Genomic DNA, 23337 nt, shown 5'->3' with positions numbered 1-23337 from the left:
AGGGACCAGCTGGGATTCGAACCTATACACTCTTTACGCGATTTAGTTGACTTTACTAGAAAATTGCGTTGGCTTAAACCATTCTAGTTTTTACACAAAGATTAAACTAAACAGGTTTAGTTATGTTAACCTCCAACTATAGTACAATGTAACAAACACATTTAGCAGTCTTTACTAAAATTGGTTAGCTCAAAAATTTCTTCCTAGTTGTATAAAATAACTATTTTAAGATAATCTTGAAGCAAATAACCAATATAACATTATTTAAAGCTACTTATATTTAGTTAATATAAGTAAAGACCTTTCCTCTAATTAAATTACCCTTTTGATCTTTAATCTTCAAATTGTACAGAATGGAAAGAATTAAACAATACATTTTAATGTTCCAATATATTTATTTTTCATAGAAAGTTTCTGCAAAAGAACATTTTAAGTGTAACTTGTAATCAGGTTTGTTACGAGTACAAAAATGGTATTGAAACAGTAGCCACTGAAAAAAAAAGCTTGCCATCTAAAAGGCAAGAAATATAGGCATTAAAAGTGCTTGACATCAATTCTTATTAGAGAAGGAATACAAATTGAGCAGCATTCAACATTATATGTATGCTTGTGAAAAACTTGACACATTAAAACTGGACGTAATGTTCTAAATTTTCAACTTGAATAAGGACAAATGAACTGTGTTAAAAGGGAAGATTTTGCAATAAATCCCTGTGCTGCTAAATTGTTTGAGAAAACTTATTTTGCAAAATATGTAGTCATGTTTCTGTTAAGGAGGAACTACATGTTATTTCAACATACATTTCTAGATTGCCCTCTGGACAGGCAAGGAGTGCAGCAGATGTGGATTTATGAAGGCACTACTGCACAGCCCCATGAGCAGGAAATCGTTTTGGTCAATCGAGCACACAGAATGGGCATTTACATGAAAAATGCCAAACTTTCCTTTAACTGCATTATATTAACTGAGTGTTACTACTCAGTCCTGAGCATCCGCCAATATATCTGGTACTGTATAGAGCACAAATGGGTGGACATTCACGTCTCTCATAACATTGTAAACTTTCTTAAACAGTAAAAACTGTGGCAGAACCTGCAGGTGTAGCACAACACACAAGACAACATTGCTTTACATCGCAAGCTGGTTTTTTAATGTTTATAACTTTGGTTTAATTTCACTGTGGCCCAGCTCTAGAAGTACCTGTTGGATAAACTGGAACGTGAGCTTCATAGACCTGGGGTAGGTGAGATGCATTGCGTATGAAAGTCCAAAGAGAATGCACTTAACTTTTGGCAAGTCTTGAATGTTGTCCATCACCACTTCTCCTTCAATGATGATTTTCAATGAAGCTGGGCTGAGATGCAGGGAGGATGATGGCACAGCACCTTCAGGTTCAACGAGGAGGATCCCAATGTCAATATTGCGGAATGATCATTTCAAAATAAAACAAAGGGTCCAGCTGGGATTCGAACCTATAGGAGCTTCTTGCTATGAGACAAAAGCGCTTACGGGACCACTATGCCACCCTGAAGTCGGACTCATCTGCAGGTACTGTTTTGTTGCGGACTGCCACCTTGTTGGTTGAAGCACATTTGATTAGGTAAAAAATAAACTTAAATAATTTAGGTGTTTTGACATTTCGTTCTATGCTTTTGTTGTTGCTAAATTTCATCAAAGTTGTCATTTCTTAAAAAATCAAGTTCTCAGTAATCAGCGTGTTTCTATGGCGGCTGTTTGTCTGAATTCCAGCACACCAAAGCCTTCAGGTAATTTGTGTGTTCCTTGGAAACACTTTTCTGCATGAACATCTGGAAACAAATGCATTGCATGCCCCCAGAGTTGTGAAAAAATAAATAGTATACAGAAGACAAACCGTTTGCGTCATCCCTGTGATTATGAGTATGTGAGATACCGCCTGTAGCTGCCGTTCCAGTCAGCTTGAATTTTTTTTTTTTTTTTTTTCTCCTTCCCCCTTCATGCTTTGATAGATGAAGGGCCGTCACTAAGACTCAACTCGATGCATCTATGTTGTTCAACGGAATCGTGCACCAATGACTTCCCCAGATTAAGCTTACTTTTCACAAAAAAAAAGGGAATTTATTCTAGTTTGAATATTTATTCAAACGATACAGCTGAATGTTAGGATTGACCATCTTTTTTAAATGAAAAGAACCATCAAAACACATTTGCAGCATGGCAACATGTTCTGAACGTTATATTCACACACTAGAATAAACACTAAGCTGTTTAGTGTTTTATTATACTAGATTAAATATGTTTTTTTTTCTGATAAAGGCTTTCTTACATTCCTTGTTAAAAAAATTATGGAATCAGCTTATAAAAAGAATGAACTGCTGTTAAGGCTTTGGAAAATGTGCATCCGTACATACAATAACTAATAAATGGTGAGTTCTTTCAAATAAAGTAGATTTATAAATAATGGAAACACCGTGAAATTTGGCATTTCAAACCAAATATCTGGATCAGCAGGAGAACTGCCAGTTGAAACAATAGGAAGGATGAAAAATCTTCAAGGAAAAAGAGGTTTAAAATTTGGAACAAATGCAAACAAAAAAAGGTAAATTGCTAATGGTAACCATGCAGACCAAAGAAGACATTAAATCATCAGAACAAAACCTTAAAGCAAAAAAATTCTGAAAATACAAAATGCCCAACAAAGGAATTTAAAGAAAATCAAGCCGGAGTTAAACATGTTCTTCTGGAACATCAGCTTCTTGGTATGTACGGCAAAAGGTTCTAATCTCAGTCCGATTGAAAGCTTGTGGTGAAATGTGGCAAGGCTCCATCCAGCAAAATAGTTCCATATTTTTTTTGACAGGGGTTGTAAATATTCCTGTTTATTTCTCTACATATTGTGCATCTGTTGCAAACCTCCAGATGCCTTATGTGGAAATATGACTTTCTCCATTGTTAAATCATGAAAAACCCCATTTTTAGTTCACTTTCACGAGCCAGACCCAGTTTTGATTAATGCATGACCTGTAGAATCGGGAAACCTTTGTGGGAAGGCTCCACGGCAAAGCCAACTGCTGACCAAAGACAAAAACCAGTTATTAGGTTTAGGGTGTAATTACTTTTTGACATTGGGCCAGATTGGATTAGAAGACTTTTCCTTTAATAAATAATTGTTTTTTTTTTTTTTAACTGCTTTTTAACTTGATTTAAATTTTGTTTTGATCATTTGAAACATTTATGCGTGGCAAAAACTTTCCTGTATATTACACAATTAATATTAATAGTATTCTAAATGTATATACAAAAAGCGCAATTAGACGCAGGGACTCATTCACGCAAGAACCGCCACTGCTTGTCTGGACGTGAGTCCGTCGCTCCGACGGTACGTGAACGCAGCGCTGCTCCCATCCTTCGTGAATGCAGCATCAACTGTTGAGGTGATCCATGGCAACAGAGGAGCAGCAACCAACCGCCGAGCCTGTCGCACACTCTCTCTCCAAGTCCCTCACACAGACCCTCCGGTCTCCGCTCACTCTGTCCGGTAAATGTAGCCGCAATGCTTCGGGGAGGAATCACTCCTAACGGCTTCCGCTGAGAAACATTCGGTACCAAGGTGACCGACTGGGAGGCAGCCAGCCGCCCGGGAGAACGGGGCTTCACATCCGCGCAAGGTGCCCGCACTACGACCCGCTGATAACGGAGATGATGCTAGTAGCTGGCATTTTCTGGGGTTAAACTGGTCAAATTTGACCCTTTAGTTTATTATTAACGGGAAGCGGGCAAAATGAACGCGGTTTCTAGCAGTCTCTGTGCCAGAAAGGCTTCCTATTTTTGATTAATTCTTGCAGTGCCTCGCTGAAACACGCTGTCCCAGCTCTGTGTGTCTCTGCACCGCTCGGAGCTAGCCCCCCTCCAGTTACTCAACACTGCCCGTACCTCAGTCAAGCATCATCGTTGAAGATGGCGACTGGGTCGGGCTGGCAGCAGTATTACTGCCCTACCGGTCAGGGGAAATTTACTTCATCCTCCTCCTCCTCAGCATCCACCGCCTCCTTCCAGTCCGGCATCGCCATGGAATATACCCAGGACCTGCACCTGAGGATGAGCAAGAAGATCGCACAGCTAACCAAGGTGAGGACCCGGTTTATTAAGACCCTCTCCCATTCTTCCACCAAAACTCGGTTTCAATTTATTCCCGATTAATAGAAAATATATTGTCAAACGTAAGATTCCCCACTGGGTTTCAGATATAAACCACTACATTAGGGCTTTGTTTAATTAAAAACCTGCCCTCCACATTAAATATAACTTTGTGAGCCAAAGATACACAATTCAAAAAGTTCAAGTTTTTAATTTAGGACTAACTTGCCAAAAAATAAAAAGAGGAACAGTTAAACAGTGCCCTCCTTCTCCAGCCATCAGTGTCCCGCATGTTAAAATAAAAATAAACACCTAATTTATTGTAACCCAATTTTGGCTTTTGTTCTGCAAACTTTAAATAATAAATGCACATACTTAAATTCCTGCCCTGTTGTCCCTGGAGTTCAATGAATCATATGAATCAGGTGTGCTGAAGCAGGGAGACAGGCCCCTGCACTACAAGGACACCTCTACAGGTGCATCTTGAATATCGTTAAGAAAGTTTATTTATTTCAGTAATTTGATACAAAACGTGAAATATATTTCAAGTGTTTATTAGAGATACCTTTGGTGATTGTGGCTTACAGCTTTGAAAAGCCAAGTTTCAAGTCATGAGAAAATGTGTACATCACATCAGACCAATAAAAAAGATTCTCAATACAGATAATTGTTGGTTGGACCTACTTTTTGCACATCAACGCAACGTGACGTGGAGGTAATCAGCCTGTGGCTCTGCTGAGGAGTTAAGAGAGTTCATCTTGCTTTATCAGTGGCCTTCATCTCATTGTTGCTTCTGGTGGCTGTGATCTTTCTCCATAGATTCTCTGTAGGGTTTCCATTGGGCCATTTCGCTGGCCAATCAAGCACAGTCATGCTATGGTCATTAAACCAGGTATTGGTACTTTTGACAGTGTGGCACTTTTTCCTTCCTCTCAGCTTTGCATTAATATGCTTGGATATGGCAGTCTGTGTGCAGCAAGAGTCTTTAACAATGACCTTTTGTGGCTTACTAGAGGGTGTCCATAACCATCAAATCAGCTGTTTTCTGCATCATTGTGGAGGCCATAACATAACATTTCTGTAAGGAAATACCCTTTTTTTAATGGATTTTATTCAATATTTAAAGTTTTCTGAGTAACTGAACTTTGGGTTTTCATTAACTGCAAGCCTAATATAGAAATTAACACTATATACTCTGTGTGTAATAAATGTGGATGAGTTCCTCGTTTGTACGTTATTGCTAAAAGAAATCAGGTTTTCAATGATATTCGAATTTTTTATGATGCACCTGGATATGGACCGTGTAGATTAATCACCCGTCGTTTCTCTTTGCTTCCTTTTATTTTACCCACTTAGAATAGTTCAAACTACTTTAGTGTTGTAATGCCTCGGTGTGTTTGTCTAAAATTCACAATACACTGAGTCTACAGAGCAATATTGCGTGAAAAGCTCGGGGTATTGTTGGTGTATTAGATTTCGGAGCTCATTCCGAGGGATTTGTTTTTGGCCAGATGGCTGGGATGATCTTCTTCACCCAGTCTACTTGTGTGCTTTCGCGCTTATTTCAGATAGATATAAAAATGTTTTTTAGCCCTGCGGATCACAGCTTTCATCTGTCTCTTAATAAACTGAAAATGTCTAACAGTGTAGTGAACCTTCTAAAGCATTCAGTCCATGTTGAGGCCCGTTTGGGCCCCCAGTCTGTCATTATCGTGAAGCTGCTGCTCTACTGGAGTCTTAAATGCTTGTCAGGTGGCTTTTCTATGATCTAAGATGTATGTTGGGAAAGGTCTGATGCCTCAGATGTTCATAGAGGATCCAACGCTGACTCTGAACATAGAAATCTGTTCTCTTAGTAGGATTTCTCATTGTTTGGCAATAGTCCGCTGGGAAAAAAAAAAACAGGATAGCAGCTTTAGGCTAAGCACGGACTAAGCCTGTAGTGCAGCAACGACTCTAGTTACTATAAACATGCAAAGACTGTTTTTTCAAGGTTCGTTAATTTTTCATCTAATATAATCTGAACAACAAGGACATTGGAAACATTATGTTCCCATTGGGATACAAAAAGAGTTTTAATTGTTTAATTAACGATGGATTTTGTTTGAGTTGGACCGCTATTTTAGCCAACTCCAAGCTTTCAAAATGTCTTAGAGCAAAACAGTACTTAAAGCTACCAGTCAGACCTTCCTGTAAAATCAGTGAAACTCTTTAGATTTAGTTTGTCATCTCTAGAGTAACATGTCATGGTCACCTTTTCGATTTGTTTTGCTATTTTGTTGTAAATTGTTATTTCGTCAAGATAAAATCTGTCCTTCCAAAAACAAGTATCCACACGCCTGCACCTCTGGTGACATCACATGAGACATCAGGTGACTAATCACTGGCCTTTTGAGTTTGCCTGTTGGTATTTTCCTTGCTATTTTTTCACCAGTTTAATCCTGCAATAGTTTTGACTTTTAATCCATTCATCTACAGCAAAATGTTTGAACCCTATGTGAGAACACAGCTGGGATTTTAGGAAGATTTGGTGACAAAACACATGGAAGCCATTTGTAGGGAGGACAGGGGGAGACTGGTTGTCTAGGTTTCACTATCGAAGATCTTCAGTTTTTTATGGAACCGCACATTCTCATAGAAGATGGCCGACCCGAAAATAACTTTATGCAGGAACACCGACGCCCAGAGATGACTTTTCCTGAAGATGCAAAAACATTTAGCCCATCTGTTGCATTGTCTACATTACATGTTATCTCAGTTTTTTCGTGTTTTTCTTTAAAGTTTCCAGGAAAAGAGTTGAAAGCTCTGCATCGGCCTTTACTGAATGCATTTCCATAATACAACCTCAAAGTGAGATGACTGGGTGATTGAATGTGCCTTACAGATCCCAGTTCATTATCAGAGTGAAAGTAGCCAGAACTAGCATTTCTGATGCCCCCATAATGCCGAAATGTAAAGTTTTATTATATTTCATGGACATTTTTCTGGCAAGGTCAGCTATTCATTGCAGTCAGGAACAGAACAAATTTGGCAATTTGTGTTAAGTGTTCAGTAAGCTTAAAAAGGCACTATACATGTGAATGGCCAATAGGAGAAAGAATTAGATTTGATTAAACAATACAGTCTGCATAAAGTGATGATAACCAATGTTTTCTGACAGGCTTGCACCAACTGAAATGATAGTAGATTGTATTTTCATAATGCAAGCCACACACATTCCCACCAGTGACACATCTGAGCCTCGCCTCTCCAGTGCCGTGTTGTATAAGGCCACATCAACAAAGCTGGGGAATAGGCCGACAGTGTTCGGGCCATCTGCTGCTCACACTGACCGCTGATCTCTGCTGAGCAGAGGAGGCGTTCAGGAATAAATACCAACCTTGAACCTCACCGGGCAGCTCTCCAGACATCCCGAGCCGAGTGATTTCAGCGTCTTTCAGCTGCCGAGGACAAACCCTGAGGGACTGAAACGTTTGGAAGTTTGGTCTCGTATTTTGACCAACCATTATTCTTGTCAGCCTTCTCCTTTATTTTTTTTTATAAAACATTTCCTGCCTGTTTTGTCATCTTTTTGCAGGATTTGAAATCTTATGATCCGCAGGACTTCAGGCAGCCTTCTAGTGTCAGCTTTCATCCCGTGCTCCTGAAAAATAGGTTTTTGCTGGGATTTCATGCATAATCAGTGAGTTTGGTCATTGATTGCAGCTCTCCAGCGCCTCTGAATTTCATGATTTGTGATGAAGGACTTGTTAGCTGCCACTGTTATTTAAGACTTGCAGTAATCTTTAATTCCACAAAGCCGTTCTCATCTCTTTGTGTTATCCAGCCTCTGCCTGCCATGATTTTTTTCCCTCTTTTGAAAGCTTTATTTTATAAGTTTTTATTTCTGTTTCAAAGGTTGGATTTATTGTTAAGGAGGCAGCACAGATGCTTTGCTGCCATGGCAACGTGTTTTATATAAATTATAGTTCAGAGCTCTTGCGTGTACTTTAAGAAATGGGTTGATGAGTTTCTGAAAAGAATCAGCTTGTGAGACCTGAAGTTCAGCTACTGTGAGAGCTTTGGGAAGCCCAGTGCAACATGTCTGCTTACTTCATCAAGACAATGATGTATAAAATAAAATGTGTATGTGTGTGTGTGTGTGTGTGCATTTCATCAGCAATGCCTGACTGACTTTCGTCTTCAAGTGAGTGAGTCAGAAATAGACCTCTGAGCACTCGTGTGTTCTGGACAAAGGGATTGAAAGAGACAGAGTCAAATACCGTTGTGTTGACTGTGTGTAGTGATGGAGCACCAGAACATTATCTTCCTTATAAATGGTCCACTCCTGGAGCAAATATTTCAACTTTGTTTGTTTACACCTCCTAAGTCTAGTCATGTCAAAATAAAGATGTAAAAATATTAGGATAGTAACATTTTACTTTACCTGCTTGTTTCTTACAGCTCAACCTAAAGGCTACATCTTACCAATCGGTAACTATGGTATCATTGATCCTTAGACGCAGACTTTATTCCTAACCATTGAATTTAACCACATATTTTAAATATTTTCTATGTCCTATGTATTAAGAATATATAGTTGATATGTTTGACCATTGAATATGCATCATTTTAGCTGTAGTTGGCCAGGCTTACAGTTTCACTTAGATATGTTATAATATTAAAATTCATGCAGAGTTATGCACCAATTGTTTGGTCTTTGATTTTACAAAATGCTGCGTTGTACATGTCAAACCTGTTAAATTGTTTCATTTTATCATGTGACACTGGATTGAAATCATTGTTATGACCAGCTCTTCTGTGAAGGCTGTCCACAAGGTTTAGGAGCATGTTCATGAGAATTTTTGGCCATTCTTCCAGAAGCACATTGTGAGGTCATAGATTGATGTTGGATCTCAATTTCTGCTCTAATTCATCATAAAGGTGTTCTATCGGGTTGAGATCAGGACTGTGCAGGCCAGTCAATCTCATCCACACCAAATTCTGTCATCCATGTCTTCATGGACCCTACTTTGTGGACTGCTGCACAGTCATGTTGGAAGGGGAAGGGGCCATCTCCAAATTGTTCCCACTAAGTTGGGAGTTGTCCAGAATGTCTTGGTGTGCTGAAGAATCCAAAGTTCATTTCACTGGAACTAGGGGGCCAAGCCCATCCCTCCTCCACCAAACTTTGCACAGCCTACGAACACAGACTCGTCCATCAGATTGCCAGCGGGAGAACGGCGACTCGTCACGCTTGAGGTCATGCCAGAGAAACCCAAGCATGTACGGGGAGAACATGCGCACTCCATGTAAAAAACTTCCAGAATTTCAGTTCTCTCCCACAGCTGCATTCCAGTGACTAAACTGGTCTGATTCCAATGTCGTTGATCACGTCTCAGTATTTGAAATTGTCCAGAATCAGAATGTAACCCTAACCCTAAGTACAATAAAACTAAAAAACGGCTATCTGGTCTGTGAGTAAGCAATAATATAATTTATGAAAAATATGTAATTATAAGCAGTGGTTAAAAGCACTAAATGAAAACACGTGAATATACATTCATACTGATTGTACATTCCCATGATTGCGTTTCCTTTATATTCTAGATGTGTTGAGTTTAGCTACTGCTGTTGGATAGAAACTGTTGTTGAATCTGCTTGTCCTTGCTTTAACTGATCTATAGCATCTGCCTGATGGTAACAGTTCTAATCTGGGTGAGAAGTGTTTATTTTTCCTAAGCACGCTCAAGACGTAGCTCTGCTGGGCCTGTTTCAGCAGCTCAGAGGTGTTCTAGCTATTCATTGTTCCCTGCTGGTTCCTTTCGTTGGTTCCGTGTCCTGTCTTCTTCGTGCAGTCCTGTAAGTTTTTGTTTTTCGTTATTATGAAAACTCACCATGCTGCTCCTGAACTCCTGTCGGAAAATCGGTCCCCTTCAAACCCATGACACGTAGTCACAGACCAAAAAGTCTAATCAAAAACTCAATTTTCGGGCACGGCGCTGGTGGCACAGGTTAGGCACACGACCCATGTACAGAGGCCTCAGTCCTGGACGCAGGCTGTTGCGGGATTTAGCCCCGACCCCAGGCCCCGGCCCCTGAACGTGGTCTAAGGCTGTTTTCTATAACAGAAATAGATAGTATGTATGTGTACATAGTTAATATCTGCTGGAAACCCTAAGATGAAGAGGGATTTTATTTTAAAGCATCACTGTGACATCAACCATACATCAATAAAAGAAGTTCTAGATTGGCCTAGCCAGAGTTCAGAACTAGATATTAGTAAAGCTAAGGGGGCACCTGAGGACAGCGCTGGATCAGAGATGTTCTCTCAATCGGATAGCGTTGGAAACCTTTGCAAGGCCCAGTAGGAAAATATTGCCCTGTAAAGATGAGATGCTGACAGTCTTCTACCAAAGAAGTTTGAGTATGGACATTAATGAAAAGGTAGTTTAACAAATTTTAAGGGTGTACAGATTTATGCAGCCACCATTTAACACCCCCCTCCTAGCTGATTTGTGTCTTTTTTCAGTTGAATTGTGCAGGAAAAGTTTCACCTTAAATGTTGAACATTCTACCTTTACATCACAAAAACCTGGAATTTTTAAAGTTGTGTCTACACTTTCCAGACCCACTGCAGCAGAATTATAATGGAATAATTCCTTTTTATATTTGTGCTCCTAAAGTGTTTTCCCATAAAGTATCTAAGCAGACAGCTTCATACAAATCTAAAAAAACAAAAACAAAACACAAATAAGACTCCTTCTTTATAAAACTTAATGTTGATGGCATGAGTTAGGAATTTGGTTCTGGGCCATTCTGCTGAAACAGAATACGCCATCATTACTTCCCAGATATTTGTTTGTTCCGATGCCATAATTAATGGGGTGGTAGTGCAGTCCATATAGCGAGGGTTGGGCAGGATCAGAAAGCAGATGGTCAGAGCAACACGGCTCCAGACTGAGAGGATACTGATGATAGTGAGTTTAATCTCTCAATGTTGTTTCTTGAATATCGTTAGCAAATTATCAATTTAAAGGCTGTCAAAACTGTGAAATGACCTGTTAGACAAAGAAAAACTACACCCACTTTGGATTTTAACACTATTACCTATCATGCCATGTTTGTTGATGCATTAAAATGTGTATTATGCATATCTAAATGTGAGGCAGTTTAACAGATTTCATGAAATAGTTGATGTACGACTGAGTCTTTGAAGCATGTTTTGTCACTTTTGATGCGCTTCCATTGGGAATAATGGATGTTTATTGGGATTGAGGGTGTGGAATTCAGTGTCTTGCTGTGTCAGGACAGGGTACTGTACTTTTCACGTTACTGTCTCAAATATTATTTTTCCATATCTAAGGATGAACAGACTATCTAGAAATGAAATACAGCTCTGGGTGCCCCCAAGTGAGCAAATAATTATTAGCTAAAATAACCCTTAACTGCCTGAATTTAGTTACAATTATATCAAAATAAAAAATGAATAGTCTTTTTTGCTGTCAAGCAGAGGCTAAATTAAGTAGAATATTTTTATTTGAATGTAGCACATAAAATAGATTATTAAACATAAATACATTTTGGAATGATGCAAATTGGTGACATTAGGCATAATTAAACATATATTATTAAACAGATTTTCCAGTCACAGTTATATTATTGTATTGATGCTGCTATTGCTAAAGACGTCTTTGAAACTTAATTACTGCACAAGTGTCTGTACAATCCTTTCTGGTCCATCATCACAGTAATAAAGCTTAATACTGTAAAGTAAGTACTGGGTGTCGTCCACACTCTGATCACTAGATAGAGGCCATGTGCTTCCAATGCAATCCTTGGTATTTGTGTATGATGCACCAGGCAACTTGACTGCATGAAGACAAGAAGCCATTTAAGCTGATTTCACATCATTAGTCTTAAAGGCCTTAATCAGAAAGTTTTTCAGTTTCAATCATTCGGGGTTGAACAATGGCTACTGGAGTTGAATTTTCCTTTTGGCTCAAACGGTACAGCTTGGTACATGTCTACGTCACAGCCGCATGTTTGGGTATAAAACAATTTCACTCAGACACATGCACCCATTCTGACCTCCACTGCCTTGGCACCGCCGGCTTCGGGCATCACTGAGTCAGCACCTTGAGCCAGTGGCTCAAACTGATAAGGCTCAGGCCCGCAGGGCTCCATACGGGGCTTTTACATCGGGTTCAGTTACACTTTAAGTAATAGTTATTATTGGGTCAACGCTGTAATATTTGAGTAGCAGTCGCACCTATTCTGCTACCTTGGCACAGAGGCTGAGGTATATATGGTATGTGAGAGATCTGGCGCTGCTTTTCTCGTGTCCAAACAAATCAGTTGCAGCTTGTCTTATCAGGTGATGAAATTATGTATTCAACTGTGTTTAATGTAGAAAGGCGATGCATGAGGGGGAATCTTCCTATACTATTGAAAGGCAAGGTACAGTGAATGAGCAATAGTGACATTTAGTATTGGTAATTTTGGTTTTTATGACAATAATGATTTAAGTTTTAAGCTATTAGTAATGTTATTATTGCATCTCCTAATGCATTTGCTTAGTTCATATAATTAATGCTTTGCTACAAAATACTAATGTGTTTTATGTCACATTCTGTTGGTTCTAGGTTCAGTTCTAGGTAATTCAGTCTCATTTTCAGTAAGTCTGGGTAATTCTAAATATTCAATTCTACATAAACTATCAGCCAATCGAATATTGCTCAGGGAAGCTAACGATTATGTTGTCCTGAAGCTGCTACAGATCATTCAGCCTGGCCATTAAAAGCCTCTGAAAAAAATCAAAATCAAATGTTTTACATTTGATTGTAAATATGTACATGCAGAGGAGTTATGCCTATAAATCTTGTTAGCTAACCTTTCCCTCTGGAAAACAAGAATGTGCAAATTTTAAAGGCTTGTTTACAGAAAAACGGTATGTTGCAAGCAATGAACCAAAAGAAATCCTACGTTTGGTGCTTTTTCTCCACCTATTTTGCCTAAAACAGACAAATGCTATCAAATAGTGATATATTATTGATGTTTTGTGAGACTCTAAATGCTCAATCAACCAGAGACACTTCATATGCAAGGTAAGGCAGTTATTGAATCTCTGTCTCTTGAAATTCACAAAATGTTTACAGGTCCTTCTCAAAATATTAGCATATTGTGATAAAGTTCATTATTTTCCATATTGTCATGATGAAAATTTAACATTCATATATTTTAGATTCATTGCACACTAACTGAAATATTTCAGGTCTTTTATTGTCTTAATACAGATGATTGTGGCATACAGCTCATGAAAACCCAAAATTCCTATCTCACAAAATTAGCATATTTCATCCGACCAATAAAAGAAAAGTGTTTTTAATACAAAAAACGTCAACCTTCAAATAATCATGTACAGTTATGCACTCAATACTTGGTCGGGAATCCTTTTGCAGAAATGACTGCTTCAATGCGGCGTGGCATGGAGACAATCAGCCTGTGGCACTGCTGAGGTCTTATGGAGGCCCAGGATGCTTCGATAGCGGCCTTTAGCTCATCCAGAGTGTTGGGTCTTGAGTCTCTCAACGTTCTCTTCACAATATCCCACAGATTCTCTATGGGGTTCAGGTCAGGAGAGTTGGCAGGCCAATTGAGCACAGTGATACCATGGTCAGTAAACCATTTACCAGTGGTTTTGGCACTGTGAGCAGGTGCCAGGTCGTGCTGAAAAATGAAATCTTCATCTCCATAAAGCTTTTCAGCAGATGGAAGCATGAAGTGCTCCAAAATCTCCTGATAGCTAGCTGCATTGACCCTGCCCTTGATAAAACACAGTGGACCAACACCAGCAGCTGACACGGCACCCCAGACCATCACTGACTGTGGGTACTTGACACTGGACTTCTGGCATTTTGGCATTTCCTTCTCCCCAGTCTTCCTCCAGACTCTGGCACTTTGATTTCCAAATGACATGCAGAATTTGTTTTCATCCGAAAAAAGTACTTTGGACCACTGAGCAACAGTCCAGTGCTGCTTCTCTGTAGCCCAGGTCAGGCGCTTCTGCCGCTGTTTCTGGTTCAAAAGTAGCTTGACCTGGGGAATGCGGCACCTGTAGCCCATTTCCTGCACACGCCTGTGCACGGTGGCTCTGGATGTTTCTACTCCAGACTCAGTCCACTGCTTCCGCAGGTCCCCCAAGGTCTGGAATCGGCCCTTCTCCACAATCTTCCTCAGGGTCCGGTCACCTCTTCTCGTTGTGCAGCGTTTTCTGCCACACTTTTTCCTTCCCACAGACTTCCCACTGAGGTGCCTTGATACAGCACTCTGGGAACAGCCTATTCGTTCAGAAATTTCTTTCTGTGTCTTACCCTCTTGCTTGAGGGTGTCAATAGTGGCCTTCTGGACAGCAGTCAGGTCGGCAGTCTTACCCATGATTGGGGTTTTGAGTGATGAACCAGGCTGGGAGTTTTAAAGGCCTCAGGAATCTTTTGCAGGTGTTTAGAGTTAACTCGTTGATTCAGATGATTAGGTTCATAGCTCATTTAGAGACCCTTTTAATGATATGCTAATTTTGTGAGATAGGAATTTTGGGTTTTCATGAGCTGTATGCCAAAATCATCCGTATTAAGACAATAAAAGACCTGAAATATTTCAGTTAGTGTGCAATGAATCTAAAATATATGAATGTTAAATTTTCATCATGACATTATGGAAAATAATGAACTTTATCACAATATGCTAATATTTTGAGAAGGACCTGTATGTCTAATCTAATGAAGTGAGGGCAAGACTTGTTTTTTATATCTCACACTCCTGTGATTTGTTCCAGATTTGAGGTTCCAGTGGCGCAAAATAACATGAACAATGTCTTTATGAAAATACTGGACTGCTATTAAGAGTATATGCATTTTATATTATTATAGTTACATTGTGTTTTATCTGTTTAATCAGTTTTTCATTGATTTGTTAAGTGGCCCCAGAGAAACTCTGGCCTTGTTGGATGCTATTCACTTTATGATTTGATTCATTGATTTGAAAGGTAAAGATGCTGCGGCTTGTCACTGTTTTTCTTTTTACTAAAACTGATCGGCCTCTTTGACCCTTTCATTAGTAACACGTTTTCCAGTGAGTGGCTTCTTGGATGAGGGTCTGTTTACAGCTTGGATTGTTGCTTCATGGTGCTGCATGTGATGTGGATGCATGGAAAAAACCTTGCTGTGTCTTCAGATTTATTTTTATTTTCATGCCTCTCTGCAACAATAAAGGAAATGGTGTGTGATACAGAAGCATCTGTAACCTGTTGGATGGAGTAAGGGGGAGTCAGGTTTAGCCTAAACCGGCTCAGTTATGGTTGAGGTGCAAACACACCCTCCATTTCTGCTACCTGTCTGACCCCTTCTCTTTTCCAATGGTTATAATCAGTCTGACAGAGAGAGGTATCCCAATCTTTGTGGCTTTTAGTATAACAATGGTCATCAGTGGGACCCTTTGTGGGGTGCCTTGTGACAACATTGTTGTAAATAAGCGCCGTTTAACTAAACAATCTGAACTGAAACTATCTGTGTAGTTATGCTGCTATAGGCTTAGGCTGCTGGAGGACATAATGACCACTTTCACCCTCTGCGCTACATTCTCACACTACTCTCCAATTTTGCATTATTTGTTGTTATTTCAGCTTTTAACCTTGTTCTCTCTCTTTTCTCTTCCTAGAAGCTACACCTGGCCTGACTCTGTGTCTACCTGTGACACCTTTCTGGAGAGGGGCATCGTCCAAGCTTCTGCTGGCAACAACTTAATGCTCACCCTCTACCGATGATCCACATAGCCCTGTCTTTTAGTCTTTAACACTTTCTCTCTCCTAGACATGGCGATTGACTGAGCTTTACTGTAACTAATTATATGTGCTCTTTTTCAGACTCTAACCTTGAAAACTGACTCAGAGTTTATCTGTCCTTTCTTTCTAGATGAAACGACTAAAGGAGCTACATCCACTAACATTTACTTTTCCTTCCTATGGAAAGTACTCCCGGATCCGTGCTTCTTTGTTCTCTCTGTGTCTCTGCTCTGTTCTCTCAAACCCCCAGTTGGTCGTGGCAGATGGCCGCTCACACTGAGCCTGGTTCTGCTGGAGGTTTCTTCCTGTGAAAAGGGAGTTTTTCCTCTCCACTGTCGCTACATACATGCTCAGTATGAGGGATTGCTGCAAAGTCAACGCCAGTGACTGTCCACTGTCTCTACATGCTCATCTGGGAGGAAGGAATGCTGCAAGTCACTGACTGGATGCAATCTGCTGGGTTTCCTTAGATAGAAAAACTTTTTATCCAATTTGAATAAATAACTAACTCTGACTGCACTGTTCAATGATTAGGATTAATTGGAATGTATGAACCTGACTGTTGTGAAGTGCCTTGAGACATGTGTTGTGAATTGGCGCTATATAAATGAACTGAATTGAATTGAACTGAATTAAGTCGCAGTGTATGATCTGTTTGCCTAATGCATTAAAGTTACTGTTATGTCCTGGAATCTGACATCTATTTAAAAATAGACTTATGATGCACCTTGGATCCTGAATTCTTACAAATAATGTTGGTTTGTTCTTTTTAAGGACGATTTGTGAAGTCCTCTTTGAAACTCTGCTTTTTCCAAAACATTTTTTCCAAGCCTCTAAATCAGGATTATAAAAATGTTACACAGGGATTTCCACGATTTCCTCTGATATCCATGTAATACAAATGCCTGATCAAGGTTAGAAGAAATATTTTATCTAAGGGAGTGCCCGGCCACCCTACGGAGGAAGCTCATTTCAGCCGCTTTTATCGGGATCTTGTTCTTTCGGTCATGACCCAAAGTTCCTTGCCATAGGTGAGGGTAGGAACGTAGACCTACTGGTAAATCTAGAGCTTCGCTTTTTGGCTCAGCTCTCTTCTCCACAACAGACAGGCACAGCGCCCCCATTACTATGGCAGACACTGATATGTCTGTCGATCTCCCGTTCCATTTTTCCCTCACTCGTGAACAAGACCCCGAGATACTTAAACTTCTCCACTTGAGGCTGGAACTCCCCTCCAACCTGAAGAGGACAAGCCACCCTTTTCCGGTCGAGAACCATGGCCTTGGACTTGGAGGAGCTGATCCTCATCCCAGCCGCTTCACACTCGGCTGAGAACCGCCCATGCTGTAGGTCTTGGCTAGAGGGGGCCAGCAGGACCACGTCATCTGCAAAAAGAAGAGACGAAATTCTCTGGTCCCCAAACCAGACCCCCTCCGGCCCTTGGCTGCGCCTAGAAATCCTGTCCATAAAAGTTATGAACAGAACCGGTGACTAAGGGCAGCCCTGCCGGAGTCCAACATGCACCGGGAACAGGTCCGACTTAGTGGCGGCAATGGGGACCAAACTCCTGCTCTGCTTGTACAGAGACCGGATGGCTCCTAATAAAGGGACCCCGATTCCTTACTCCTGAAGCAACCCCCACAGGGCATCACGAGGGACACAGTCAAATGCTTTCTCCAGGTCCACAAAACACATGTGGACCAGTTGGGCAAACTCCCATGAACCCTCGAGTATAGAGCTGGTCCAGTCTTCCACGGCCGGGACAAAAACCACACTGCTCCTCCTGAAGCCGAGGTTCGACTATCGACCGTACTCACCTTCTTCAGCTTGACAGCGTCCCTTACTGCCGGTGTCCACCACCGGGTTCGGGGATTGCCGCCACAACTGGCACTGCAGACCTTACGGCCGCAGCTACGGGCAACAGCAGCAACAATAGATGCAGAGAACATAGTCCACTCGGACTCTATGTTTCCGACATCCCTCGGAATCTGGTCAAAGCTCCCAAAGGTGGGAGTTGCATACATCCCTGGCCAAGGGCTCTGCCAGACGTTCCCAGCAGACCCTCACTATGCGCTTGGGCCTGCCAAGTCTGTCCGGCTTTCTCCTCTTCCAGCGGATCCAACTCACCACCAGGTGGTGATCAGTGGACAGTGAACAGCCCCTCTCTTCACCCGAGTGTCCAAAATATTCGGCCGAAAGTCGATCATTGACCTCCTGCCTAGGTTGTCCTGGTGCCAAGTGCACTGATGGACACCCTTATGTTTGAACATGGTGTTCATTATGGACAATCCGTGACTAGCACAGAAGTCCAATAACAAAACACCACTTGGATTCAGATCGGGGAGGCCATTCCTCCCGATCACACCTCTCCAGGTGTCCCTGTCGTTTCTCACGTGGGCGTTGAAATCCCCCAGCAGAATAATGGAGTTCCTGGGAGGGGCACTATCCAGCACCCCCGACAGGGACGCCAAGAAGGCCGGGTACTCCGCACTACCGCTTGGCCCGTAGGCCGAAACGACAGTCAGAGACCTATCCCCAACCCGAAGGTGCAGGGATACGACTCTCATCCACTGGGGTAAACCCCAACACGAGACGGCTGAGCTGAGGGGCAAAAAGCAAACCCACCCCACCCCGCCGCCTCAACCCATGGGCCACTCCAGAGTAGAGTCCAGCCCCTCTCGAGGAGATGGGTTCAAGAGCCCACGCTGTGCGTGGAGGCGAGCCCAACTATTTCTAGTCAATATCTCTCGACCTCCCGCACAAGCTCAGTCTCCTTTCCCCCCAGCGAGGTGACATTCCACGTCCCTAGAGCCAGCCTAAGCATCCGGGGATCGGGCCGCCGAGGTCTCCACCTTCGTCCGCCGCCCAATCCTCTTTGCACTGGTCCCTAACGGTTCCCTCTTCAGGTAGTGGGCCCACTGGGGGATGGCCTCGTGTCTCTCGTTCGGGCTTGGCCCGGTTGGGTCCCGCGAGGAGCAACCCGGCCACCAGGCACTCTCCGACGAGTCCCGACCCCAGGCCTGGCTCCGCCGTACTGGGCGACTTCACGTCCTACAAAATATTTATAAGTTCATTCATTTTATTAAATCAGTTAACTAGTGAAACACATTATTTAAATTCCACACAGACTGATGTTTTCAAGCCTTTATTTGTGTTAATTGTGATGATTTTCTGCTTACAGGCACTGAGAACATCTCATTTAGGATTAGAATATTTCATCAGACCAATAAAAAACTATTTTGATACAGAAATATGAACTTAATGAACAGTATGTTTAATACCTGCTTAAAGGTTGTTATTTTTAATCTGACTAATGAGCCTCACTGGAACACATATTCTTATTTATTGAATAAGAATATATTAGCAGTAAATTACATTAAACATTTATTATGGTTGTAATAAATTAAGCTAATTTGTATTTTATTTAAAACAAAATAGGACTGAGAGATTTACTTTTAGTCTTGTAAAGCGTAGAAATATGGAAAATGTTGAGGGTCCCTTTTATTGTTTTGCAGTGAAGTGAACAAGAAGTGCTTTGCACCACTGATTTGGTTTAGAGAGTTTCCGGAGGTGTCAGACAGGCCAGATTGCTCCTCACAATCTGATGAAAATACACTCCAACCATTCAGCTTTTTTAATTTCTAAATATAATTTTCTTGGATTGAAAGCTCAAGAGTGGTCTGTGTGTGTGTGTGTGTGCATGGTGGCCTACTGCTATTGCTGGAAGACGTACAGCTTATTAACCTCTGCAGGAAGCTTCATCGCTTATTGTCACAATTCACTCAGATTTCATTAAGATACACGGAAACACACACATGCAGGAAGATTAGAAAAAAGATGGGGACTGAGGGAGAAGTACTAGCCTGGAGCTTTGTCCGCAGAAATAAAAGCATGATCGACACACAATGGAAGTGTGCAAAGACGATGATTTGATGAGTCATTGGTAATGTTGACCTTCAAGGTTTCCTTCCTGTTTGAACAGCCTTAAACCATATTGCTGCTTCTATTTTCTGGCCTGTTTAATTGGTTGATGCTGCAGTATTTCATGTCAGTGTTACAGGCAGGGCATGGAGAAGCACCGATGCACAGCTTGCTTGCTGTAAGTTGTGGCTGATTTATCAGACAAATTCTCCTTAGTGCCTAGTCAGTGTCTTTCACCTGTCTCTGTGTCTGCAAACGCCATCTGTGTGCTTTTTATTGTCGATCATATAAGATGTCTGACATGAGAGCTCACTCCAGCGTGTTGTGGTGGATTTTTACTCAACAGAGTGGAAAGCGGAAATGAAACCTGCCTCACTGATCCACTGAACGGCTAATGACTTTGTGAGGAACTTTTATGGCTTAATGTTTAATTTATTTCTGAGTGTATGACAAATTTATCTTACACTAATGTGTCTTTCTCTCATATCCATTTAATTAATCAGGCTGAACTACATCATCTTTAATCTGAATTAAATATGCAAATATACAGAAAATTGAAAAGCAATTTTTTTCCTCTTAAACTAAAGTAATCTATTAAACTCTCCCTTCTAAGAGCTCTGGGTAATCATTACCAACAGTTTCTACTGTAGTCGGTTGCACGTTGCAGCTTTTGTTTGTATCTGAGAAATCACCAAAAATGATATTTCATTTTTACAATTATGGCTCAACCAAGTATCTGACCCAAAATGTCACCTTTAGATGAAAGAAACATTCAGGTATTTCCAAGGAACCTCTAACAATCTGAAATGGGTTTGGAATGAAGGGCTGTAGACCAAGAAAGAAATGGTGCTCCAAGCTGAGACCTTCAAGCGTAAATGGATTTCACACATACTCAAATGGACAGGCTAATCACCTTCTGGAGAAAACCTTTATGGTCCTATGAGACAACTGCTGAGCTATTTGGCCCCACTGAAGATGAGTATGTTTGGAGTCAAGGTAAGGCTTTCAAACCTCAGAACACTGCACCAACTGTCAAGCATAGTTGTGGTAGTATCATGCTTAGGGTGTGTTCCATTGCCAGATTTCTTAACCTCATCTCAATCAACAGATAGATTGTTGAAACCTTGGCACAGTTAGCTGTTTAACCAGGACCATAATCCCAACTTCAGCCCTATCAAAAATATGTGATCTATGGTTTAAAGACAGAAACCTTGCATTTTAAAGTAATCTATTATTTATTCATGCTTAAAACGAATCATGGGAATCAATTATTTTATTGCCTAAAATATTATGACCTTCATGCCAGAGCTACATGTCCTGTCTCTGCATTAATGCAGAATCATCTAAAAGTCCAAACAACATTACTGGTTATTAAAGAACACAGTGAAGGAGCAGATTTACAGCATCAGGAAGCTGGTCTTATCATTTTTCTTCTCCAGTAGGAAGGAACCCTGAGATGTTTCAACCCCTTTGTTCTCCTCTGAATGTCCTGCTCTCTTCTTCCTTTGTTAAAAATTGTCTCTGTGTGTCCATGGTTGTCCAGCTGAGAAGGAGGAATCTGTTTGAGCTCACTGACGTTTTCACTTGTTAAAGTCAAGATGTGTCAGGGAACATGACGTAATTACAAAGAACAAAATGTTTCCTCACTTCCCCCAGTCTGTAATTGGCCATGGTAGAAAGCATCATTGCATCCTCACCAATTGACCGCAGCAAGCTGCGCTCTAAATGTTAAGGCTTTCAGGTGATGTAGTTTTCCTTCTGCTGGTCAGAATGATAGACTAGTGGGTGGAGTACTGTTTTTAGTTCATATCTAACTAAAAACAGTACTCTGTTCGGTTCAGGCCCCCACCAGTGTATTGAAGACTGAAAAACATGCTCAAGATAAGTTGAACCAAGTTGCACTGCTTGCCAAAGAGCAATGAGCCGGAAGTAGTGCTGATTGTTCGTATAAACTAACATTACTGTGGGTGTAACGGTACATGAATATGTATGGGAAAGTTTTGGTACAGCTCCTTTTGGTTTGGCATGAACTATATCGAACGATTAAAGCGTTGTGTTAAAGCTGAAAGCATGTAGGATGTTTACATTATGTGCAGAACCAAGTAACAGAGCTACGGAGCCTTGTGCAACTTTAAATAGTGACACTGGGTGGACTCCCACCTATCAATTAAATCTGCTTTTTAAGGAACATTGAGGTTCCCTATTGAGCTGCAGTGGCGATGGAGAAAGAAAGGTTTGTGAACATTTTTAGACAATTATTGGCCTAAAACAGCTTAAAGGTGAATGTAAACACTACTGGTGCTGAAGAACAAAATAGCTTAGGTCCAAATCCTGCTGCCTGTGGTAGCATTCAGCCAGCAGTTTGCTCTTTGAAGAGAGGGGATATCCTAACAGCTGAACTCTTAACTATAACACTGTATATGAATTACCTCGGTGATTGAGGAGCTTCAGAGCTGAAAGTGGTTATTACATTTTCACCTTGTTTTAGTGTGGATTTATTTTAAGGAAAACCAGTTTTCTGATCATAACAACGAATGCTCAGTTATTTGGACCTTAAAAACTGTTGCTATGGAGACTGATGCCGATTTTTTGTTGCAGTTCTGTGAACTGTGAGCTTTGAAGATTTTTGTTTCCGGTGTTAACATCTGTCTGACCGTGTGTGTTGGCAAGATAAACTAGGCTCCACCTGCAGCATTGTTTGAAACTTTCTAGTTGTTGCTCTACATATGGGCATGGTAGATATGGGCATCTCCTGGATCAGCTTATGCCCCCCGTCAAGTGTGGGGCCTATTTCCTCCCTGCCCCACTCTTTGCTGGTGGCTGGTGTCTCTGCCTGCTGGTGTATTGGTGGTTCTCATGTCCATGACTGGGTGCTTCGGTGTGTGCTGGCTCATTCCCGGTGGCTGCTTGCTGGGGCCAGGGCCCCATGGCTCTGTCAGGCCTCTGCTTGGGGGGTGATGTGCCCCGGGGTCTCGGGTCTCTGGATCCATGGCTGGATCTGCTCTGTTGTAGATGGCTGCTGGTGAGGCCTGTGAGCAGGTCTGTGGCTCCTCACACTTGTTGTTGCATATTTCTATGGAGAGACATATACACAAGCTTGCTCATACTTACACCCACAGGTGTTTAGATTCAGGTGTTCACAGATACACAGATGTTATATATTGAGCCACAGTTACCACTAAATACATCTTGGATTCATAAGTACCGTGCACTTTTCTTGTCTTTCCCATTTTGAAGCTCTCTGTCACATGTTTATAATAATGGATAACTAATTAAATATTCCTAGACATTTTGATCAAATCAGAACATTAAAATATAAATCAAAACAAGTTGAAGATACATTTATTTGAATTTAATAATTTGCAGATGTGTACATGAGGGTGCCTGAAACCCTACCATACCATACGTCATTCATGACAACTGTAGATATCCATTTCTTTCTCTTCAAACTTCTCATTTCTTCCTCCACCTGTCCCTGAAG

General features: G+C 41.2%; 1 protein-coding gene and 1 long non-coding RNA gene across 3 annotated transcripts in view; one reads left to right on the top strand and one right to left on the bottom strand.

The window, feature by feature from the left end:
- Window positions 1-464: 464 nt before the first annotated feature.
- LOC124882560 lies at window positions 465-2041 on the bottom strand. Its single transcript, XR_007041935.1, has 3 exons — window positions 1875-2041; window positions 1474-1574; window positions 465-1386 (listed from the first exon to the last, which is right to left on the bottom strand). It is a non-coding gene; the product is annotated as an uncharacterized LOC124882560 (long non-coding RNA).
- Window positions 2042-3366: 1325 nt separating this feature from the next.
- Window positions 3367-23337, top strand: part of fam184ab (family with sequence similarity 184 member Ab) — a 212807-nt gene continuing 192836 nt past the window's right edge. Inside the window, exon 1 of one of the 2 annotated variants that reach the window (XM_047388056.1) lies at window positions 3367-4108. In XM_047388056.1, coding sequence (XP_047244012.1) covers window positions 3938-4108 — 171 coding nt within the window. In that variant the 5' untranslated portion in view covers window positions 3367-3937. The remainder of the gene's footprint in view (window positions 4109-23337) is intronic. The other variant, XM_047388057.1, reaches the window with a different exon arrangement.

Source organism: Girardinichthys multiradiatus, chromosome 15, assembly GCF_021462225.1.
Source record: "Girardinichthys multiradiatus isolate DD_20200921_A chromosome 15, DD_fGirMul_XY1, whole genome shotgun sequence".
In the NCBI taxonomy this organism is placed as follows: Eukaryota; Metazoa; Chordata; class Actinopteri; order Cyprinodontiformes; family Goodeidae; genus Girardinichthys; species Girardinichthys multiradiatus.
Note: the sequence above shows the minus strand (reverse complement) of the source record. Positions and strands in the feature narration are given on the sequence as shown.